Source organism: Notothenia rossii (genome assembly GCF_949606895.1).
Source record: "Notothenia rossii genome assembly, chromosome: 7".
Classification (NCBI taxonomy): Eukaryota; Metazoa; Chordata; class Actinopteri; order Perciformes; family Nototheniidae; genus Notothenia; species Notothenia rossii.
The window spans coordinates 2,970,410-2,978,942 of NC_136905.1; the positions used below are offsets into that span (position 1 = coordinate 2,970,410).

Sequence of the window (8,533 nt, forward strand, 5' to 3'; positions counted from 1 at the left end):
TGTTATAGAGTCGTTCTGAAGGCGTGTTATAGAGTCGTTCTGAAGGCGTGTTATAGAGTCGTTCTGAAGGCGTGTCATAGAGTCGTTCTGAAGGCGTGTCATAGAGTCGTTCTGAAGGCGTGTCATAGAGTCGTTCTGAAGGCGTGTCATAGAGTCGTTCTGAAGGCGTGTCATAGTCGTTCTGAAGGCGTGTTATAGAGTCGTTCTGAAGGCGTGTTATGGAGTCGTTCTGAAGGCGTGTCATAGAGTCGTTCTGAAGGCGTGTCATAGAGTCGTTCTGAAGGCGTGTCATAGAGTCGTTCTGAAGGCGTGTTATTGTTTTTATGATTCGGACCCTTGCATCTTGTATATTTGATCCTCAGCTGTATGTGGAGACCTGGGGCCGTATTCACAAAGGATCTTAGGGCTAAAAGTAGCTCCTAACTGGCGAATTTAGGAGAAACTCCTAAACATAATGGGCGTGTCAGTCTTAAATTTAGGACTCCTAATTGTAATAATAATAATAATGGCTTTAATTTATAAAGCACTTCATATTTGCATTCAAATCCCGAAGTGCTAACATCGTAAAAATAATAAAAAGCAATAAATAAAAATAAATAAGTAAAAAGAATAAAATAAGATAAAAGGGTGATAATAAATAAATAAAAGGTCTAGGGAAAGGCTCTATTGAAGAGGTGGGTTTTGAGGCCTTTTTTAAAAACCTCCACGGTCTGTGATGCTCTCATGTGGTCGGGGAGAGCGTTCCACAGACTGGGGGCAGCCGAGCAGAAGGCCCGGTCTCCCATGATACGGAGCTTAGTCCTCGGGGGTTTGAGGAGGTTTGAGTTGCTGGAGCGGGTGGTCCGCACGGAGGTAAGGGGGGTGAGGAGTTCCTTGAGGTATGGAGGGGCTGTTCCATAGATACACTGGTGTGTGAGGACGGAGACCTTGAATTCGATCCTCAATTCCACGGGGAGCCAGTGTAGTGATTTCAGGATGGGGGTGATATGATCATATTTGCGCACCCTCATCAGGATCCTAGCAGCGCTGTTCTGGATGTACTGGAGCCTCTGGATGCTTTTCTTAGGGATCCCGATGAGGAGTGCATTGCAGTAGTCCAGCCTTGAGGAGACAAAGGCGTGGACTAGCTTTTCCGCGTCAAACAGAGTGAGTGAGGGGCGGAGTTTGGCGATGTTCCTGAGGTGATAGAAGGAGTTTTTGCACAGCTGTTTAATGTGGGCCTCAAAGGTCAGATGGGCGTCCATTTTCACACCCAAGTTGGTGACTGTTGAGGAGAGGGTAATGTCCTGGCCGGAGAAGGTGATGGTCGTGATGGTGGATGACCGAACCTGATGTGGGGTGCCAACTATAATGGCTTCGGTCTTGGAGCTGTTGAGTTTCAGGAAGTTTAGCTTCATCCACGCCTGTATCTCCTCCAGGCAGGTAGTGAGTGTGGGAGAAGGCAGGGCTGCAGAGGAGGTAGGGTTGATCCTGAGGTACAATTGGGTGTCATCAGCGTAACAATGGAATGATACTCCATGTCGGCTGATGATAGAGCCAAGGGGGAGCATATAGAGTGTGAAAAGGGTGGGGCCGAGAACTGATCCTTGAGGGACACCACAGGTGACGTTGTGGGTACCCGACTCTGCCTCACCCAAGGAGACGTACTCTGTTCTCCCGGTAATTGTATTCACTAAGAGCAATTCACAAAGTGTTTTAGGCCTAAAAGTAGCACCTAAGTTCAGGAGAGCTTAAAAGTCCTCGAGAGGACTCCTAACTCAGTAAGACCTATTCACAAAGAATCTGAAAATGGCTGTGAGACGAAATGTTTTGGAGACAATGGAAGACTGTGAATTGATCAAGAGATATAGGCTAAATCGTGAGGGTATCAAACTTGTTGTGGAATTAGTGCGGGATGCAATAACATCCCCGACTAACAGGAATAACCCGATTAGTCCGGAAATAAAATGTTTGGCAACACTACGATATTTAGCAACAGGGAAAATGCAACTTTGCAATGCCGACGATTTAGGAATATCGCAACCATCAGTCAGCCGTGCCATAAACCAAACCATCAACGCGCTCTCTAGACCACATATCATCCAACAGTTTATCCGGTTTCCTTTGGACAATCAACAACTACACAGGATCAAAGCCAACTTCATGGCAATTGCAGGTATGCCCGGTGTGGTCGGTGCTATTGACGGGACGCACATACAAATAATTGCGCCCTCAAAAGATGAGGACGTGTTCGTCAATAGAAAGAAAGTACATTCCATCAACACGCAGATTGTTTTCATTCATCATGATAGGGGGGCTTTAACGGCGGTATGGGCTGTTATTGAAAGTGTTTAAGTGCTGGAAATATGCTCATTGGATAATAGTTTGCAGGGTGCTTTTAATTGCCTCCTTGATTTAATGCAATTTACGTATTTTTATAGTTTGCTCTCTCTTTAACGTGCATATACAACGTCATTATCGTGGTCTGCACAAACTTGTCATCATGCGTGTATTCTGCTAACTGCTCTGTCCATAACTATTTGATAGGAATACATTTCTAGCCTCGGCTATTTCCTTGTTTTAGTGGGCTCGTTTGTGGGATGTTGCGGATGAGTTTCACCGAGACCGCCTGCTCTGAACAACCAATCACCGTACTGACCGCTTCTAAACTCATGCATGAGAATCGACGTAATCCATAGCAACGGCGCGTCACTCTTAGTTCACTCTTAGTGATTTATCCTTAGTATGAGTAGGTCTCAGCGGCTTTGTGAATAACTTTTAAGAAAAAACTCCTACGTAAAATGTTTTAGCGCGAGTTAGGAGCACTCCTAGCGGTAAGATAAAATGCTTTGTGAATACGACCCCTGGTGTGTTATATTTACAGTGTTCTGTAATGTTATGTTTATATATGCAAATATGGCTTTATGTAATGCTAACTGTTGTTGTCTCTTCTTAACGATTCCAATAATAGGCCGTTATTAATATTATCTTTATTAATGATGAAAGGAAAGTGAGTAATAATAAACGGTTTAAGAGAAACCTCTGATGTGATTTCCGGATCAGGACGCTTGGTTTTTAATGTGTTTCTGTTTAATGACATCAGACATGGTGGTGAATGTATCCTCCTCTCAGTTTACAGTTTTAACGTGGATGTTAATGTCACATAAAAGGTGTGTGTGTGTGTGTGTGTGTGTGTGTGTGTGTGTGTGTGTGTGTGTGTGTGTGTGTGTGTGTGTGTGTGTGTGTGTGTGTGTGTGTGTGTGTGTGTGTGTGTGTGTGTGTGTGTGTGTGTGTGTGTGTGTGTGTGTGTGTGTGTGTGTGTGTGTGTGTGTGTGTGTGTGTGTGTGTGTGTGTGTGTGTGTGCTGCCCTCTAGTGGAACTGTACAGTCGTCACACTGCATATTTTGTTTTCTGAATCTGAAACTCAGGCAGCTTAGCCTGTAGTGTGTGCTGTTGGTTTGGGTGCATGTAAATGGTCTGAAACGCCTCCATCGGACTTCTTTGTTTACTTCCTGAACATGGTGACATCACTAGGGAACACTCCGGCTTCTTTTGGCTAGCGCTCCAACACATTGTACCTGATAGGCTAAGGGGCGGGACGTCTCTGAGCGGTTGCCAATCACAACAGAGCCGGACAGCTAACCAATCAGAGCAGATTTGAAATGGCATGACACGTTACACCCATCTTCATGTTGATGATTGAAGCTGTGGTTGTAATTGGGTTATTCAACCAAATATAGATTTTCTAAACTCATCCAAAGTTAAAACATTTGTATTGTGTTTTTTAGAAATGAAAATGAAGTCCACATTCAAGCCTTCTACATTTTTTAAGATCTGAAACCGCTGCATCTTTTTTTTATATTTAAAACATTAATATTTTTTTTTTTATGTTTAGAGAAGGACGATAAGTGGTGTTTATACACGCAGCCTTCAGGCTAATGTCCATCGTTAAGGGCATAGCTTCTGGAGGTAATGGATCGATGCAGGATTGACTTGTTCTGTATCTTCAAAGGACCGCAATTGTTTAATGTGGGAGGAATGTTAAATCAACAGTGTTCATTTTACTCAACCACAGGTTAGGATTTTTTTGCAGCAACTCTCAATTTTCCCAGAGCTGTAATATTGAAACAAGACCCAGACGTGTGTGTGTGTGTGTGTGTGTGTGTGTGTGTGTGTGTGTGTGTGTGTGTGTGTGTGTGTGTGTGTGTGTGTGTGTGTGTGTGTGTGTGTGTGTGTGTGTGTGTGTGTGTGTGTGTGTGTGTGTGTGTGTGTGTGTGTGTGTGTGTGTGTGTGTGTGTGTGTGTGTGTGTGTGTGTGTGTGGTCTGAGGATTTGTTTGTGCCCTGATCATCTGGAGACCCTCGCCCTAATGTCTGCTCCATCAGTAACACACACACACAGTAACACACTCAGCAACAGACACACACTCAGTAACTGACACATACACCCAGCAACACACTCACACAACCCAGCAACAGACACACACTCACACTGTAACACACTCAGTAACAGACACGCTCAGTAACACACACAATCATTAACAGACACACGCTCACACACTCAACAACAGACCCATACACACACTCACACAACCCAGCAACAGACACACACACAGCAGCAGAGGGAGCAAAGCATGTTTTCCTGCTGCTGAGGGGGGGGGGGGTATTTATAGGCTGATAACGGCATGTGTCCTTCACGTTGCAGCATGGACGCTTTCACATTCAGGACAAACTCCTGAAATAACAAGTGAGAGACGTTCCCAAATAAAACTCTGCGGAGGTTTGGAATAACAAAAATGAGTTTTATTAAGACAACAAAAAAAGGCCCTGAATAACTCAGGAACATGATCAGATACTTCGGTACGAAGCGGTGGTGGCCGTCTTTCTTTTACGCCGAGACGAAACAAATACAAAAAACAAACTCAGAAGGAATTCCAAAAAGGTGAAAGCACCACAGGTGTGACGGCCGACCTTTCACAAACAAGGTTACATCACTGAAAGCCCCCCACATGTCTGATGTTGACAGGATATGGATCTAGAGGAGCAATGTGGAGCTGCTGTTGACAGAGGTTCAGGAGGGGGAGGGGGGGTCCTGCGTTGAATGCCAACAGAAAAGACCCCTGAACAACCCGATTTGAAATGAAATGAGGAGGGGGCACTTCCTCTCTGCACAGCAGCTATTAACACCTAGCATTAGATTGTAAACAAAATGGGACTTCTAACCACCCAACCCCCATCATAACAGTCGAACACAGCAGGGAATGGCTAGAAAAACCTCCCAACCCCCCTTTCGAAACCACAATAAGAAGTGAACCAGTTTTGAGTTCCTGTGCCTCAACCATTGTTCAGGAGTCACAGAAAACACACAACATGTGTATTCCCACCCAACATCTCAGGGAGGATGACAGTAGCCTTTGGGAGGGTGAAATAAACGTCCTGCTAATGAAAAGTCCTCAAAGTGTTCCTGGGGTCCAGAGCATAGGTCCAGAGCAGCACCGGGGAAATTCAAACAACTGTCCAGCTGACGTAACAAAGGACAGCCTGGGGGGAATTAGAAAACGTAGCTACCAGTCCTGTGACATTAACATCTGTGTGGTCGGCGGTTCTTCATCAGGACGACACGGTGTCCCCACAGTCCTGCAGCCGCTTCACGGCCTCTTTGATCAGGTTCCCGGACAGCAGCAGCTCCTGCAGAAGCCGGTGCGGGTCGTCCTGCTCCACGACCAGTCTCTTCCTGCTCCACGGCTTCATTTGGTCCCAGTCCTGTTTGGGGATGTTGTAGGGGTTTGCCCTGCTGCTGGCCCTCCGGATCCGCATGCAGCAGCCGTGTTTCTGCGCCGGAGCCCCCCCGCTGCTGCTCGCTTTCCCCCCGCAGGACGCGCTCTGTTTCTGGCTGCTGGTGCTGTGCAACTGCAGCGCCTCGCCGATCTTAATCACCAGCGCGTCCACCTCTTTGGAGTCCACGGTGACGGACTGCTCCAGGAAGATGTAATCCTCCTTCCGACACGGCATTGTGGCGGCTTTTCGCTGTGTTTTCAGGCTGTTTTCGGGGTGTTTTCTCGAGTTTTGTCGCCTGAGAGCCGCTACTTGCTCTCACCAAGCCGCTCGGTAGGAACCGACAAGCCGATTTGATTTGTAAACAATGGGTGACGCGTTCTGGAATGTACCAAGTTCCCTGCAGCGGGGAGGGGCGTTTTTTGAACCAAAATAAAGTAAATTGCTATCACGTAATAAACTACTTCATACCATTTTATAATTCCACAACATTATTCACAACTATGCAACGCAACGAGTAAATTGAAATACTTGCTTTACGCTATAAGCGTTTATTTATTTTCCCGCTTCAACACGGAATCCCCGCAGCGTTGGACCGGCCCTTCAGACGGACATTACATAAGTGATAACTGCTGCTGTCTGTCCAGGCAAAACAAACAAAGGGCTCCTTCTTTATTAAACTACACCCACATTAAAACATAATCATAACACCATATTTTTTATTAGATACGCATCCAAACATGGTGCTTTATGAACCAGCTCATGCCGTGTTAAGAATATATGTCGAAATTAATTAATTATATTGTAATGATCGACTCAAAGCCAGTGTTATGAAATGATGCGACCCTTGATTCAGCCATAATATACTCTATGTTCACTGCTGATACACACATTATGTCTCCATTGCATTAAAATAGAGTCACCCATTATGATGAGTGTAAATAAACTGATTTAAGCCCGTTTAGAAATAGTCACACATTTTGATAACAGTCAACATTTGGTTTTTTGATGCTAAGGTTGTTATACTAAGGTAACATATATTAAACTGTGGCATTATATAAAAACACATCTTAAAAGGCTGATGAAACACTCGTATATTTCTCCGTCAAAACAACCACTGATTGTTGTCTATAGTATGTGCAAATCTCCACATTTTCGTACACATATTTTAATTATATTTTATCATGCAATTAATGGGACCTTTACCAGTATTCTGATTGTGATTCAGTAAGAGTAGTGATTGTGCAGATTGGTCCATTTCAGAATAATAGATATGATATGTTTTATAATGATTGATCATGAAAGTGTTCTCAAAGCTGGTAAAGGTGCAGCTAGTTTGAATGACTTTGTATACTGCAGGGTAGCTTGTGAACTTACTCCAGTGTGTCTGTGCCTGAACACCAGAGGTATTGTTAATAACCAGCTGAATGGGTGAAGTAAGAATACTTGGCGGTGATCGGAGTGTGAATCAGAAGGCAGCGTTCACACACCAACAATAGGAGAGAGGGTGTGTGTCTGTGGGAGAACACGGTGTACATTTCTCTTTCTGAGAAACAGCAGCCTAAACCTGATGCTCCAGTCAGAGAGAGAGCCCACATGCCCATATAGGGAGCTACTATCACTCACCACGTGGTGCCACAGCCAATCAGAGGGCAGGCTGGGCTGTGTCTCAATGGCAGGGAGGTTGTGGCGGTTGGGAGAGATACCAACATGTGAGAAAAAGATAAACTGTCATCACTTCCTGAAACAGAAAACAAACAACACCTCCACCCAAAGGTCACAATAAGCAGTTGATGGCATATTTATGAAGTATATTTTCTTTTTGATTGTAAATCAGAATGTATGCTTTATTCGCCTCACATCGGGGAAATGTACATTGCTAAAGCAAAGGGATAGTGCACTGCAGATAAAAGATTACAAATAGAGTGATGATAATCTAAATGTGTTGGCCAACCGTCATGTTGGGCGTGATGATGTTTAGACACTTCTTAGCTAAATCTGTTTTTAAATTCACCAGTGGGGGATTTACTGACATATTTTATGTCATAAAATTACAAATCTCTTCGGCTCGTGTTAAAGACAGACCTTATTTCAGTTTAACAACCAAAAACACATTCAGAAAACCGTTGAACAGGGGACAGGAAGTTCTGACTCATATCTGGGTTTACGACTCACTCCTGCTCTGTTGAATAAAGATGCAAGCACACTTCAATAAGATAAACCCAGATAAGTGTAGAAAATAAGTAGCAGCATTATAAAAAGTTAATGAACTGTAAAAGTATTGAATTAACAACCAGTATTAACATTCATACATTGTATAAAAGGTGCTTGTTGCACAGTGTTATTACACGTGTTGCATTATAGGCAGAGTCATTGCACGTAGAGATTGTTCTAAAGGCTGCATCACAGTCAAAGGATGTCCTTTTGCTAATAAACCACACTGTGCTAGCTCCACTGAGCAGTCGCTCCCCGACTCGAGGAAGTGAGCTGGCAGAAAAGTGGGTCACACACTTCCTCCTCTCTTTCATGTGTTCCTGTCTGTGAGTCAGCCCCGATGGTAAACACCAATGATACAATTCCTGTTTATGTGCAACAGCTGCTGCTCTCTCTCTCATGGTCCCTGAACACGCCACAACAACGGGAAGGCTGTGACCTCACCTCCTTTTATTGTTTGTGTGTGAGTGTGTGTGGTGTGTCTGTGACCTCACCTCCTTTCTTGCTTGTGTGTGTGTGAGACATAAACATTTCTGTGAAGTGTCCTCACTCACAGTCTGTTTATAC

General features: G+C 44.4%; 2 protein-coding genes across 2 annotated transcripts in view; both read right to left on the reverse strand.

Moving 5' to 3' along the window:
* Window positions 1–291: 291 nt before the first annotated feature.
* Window positions 292–8,533, reverse strand: part of LOC307012830 (uncharacterized protein) — a 271,685-nt gene continuing 263,443 nt past the window's right edge. Inside the window, exon 2 of the mRNA XM_079640025.1 lies at window positions 292–2,843. Coding sequence (XP_079496151.1) covers window positions 651–1,550 — 900 coding nt within the window. The 5' untranslated portion in view covers window positions 1,551–2,843 and the 3' untranslated portion in view covers window positions 292–650. The remainder of the gene's footprint in view (window positions 2,844–8,533) is intronic.
* gbp (glycogen synthase kinase binding protein) lies at window positions 4,766–6,107 on the reverse strand. Its single transcript, XM_079640064.1, has one exon. It carries the CDS (start codon window positions 5,987–5,989, stop codon window positions 5,588–5,590), a length of 402 nt encoding a protein of 133 aa, XP_079496190.1. The 5' UTR covers window positions 5,990–6,107; the 3' UTR covers window positions 4,766–5,587.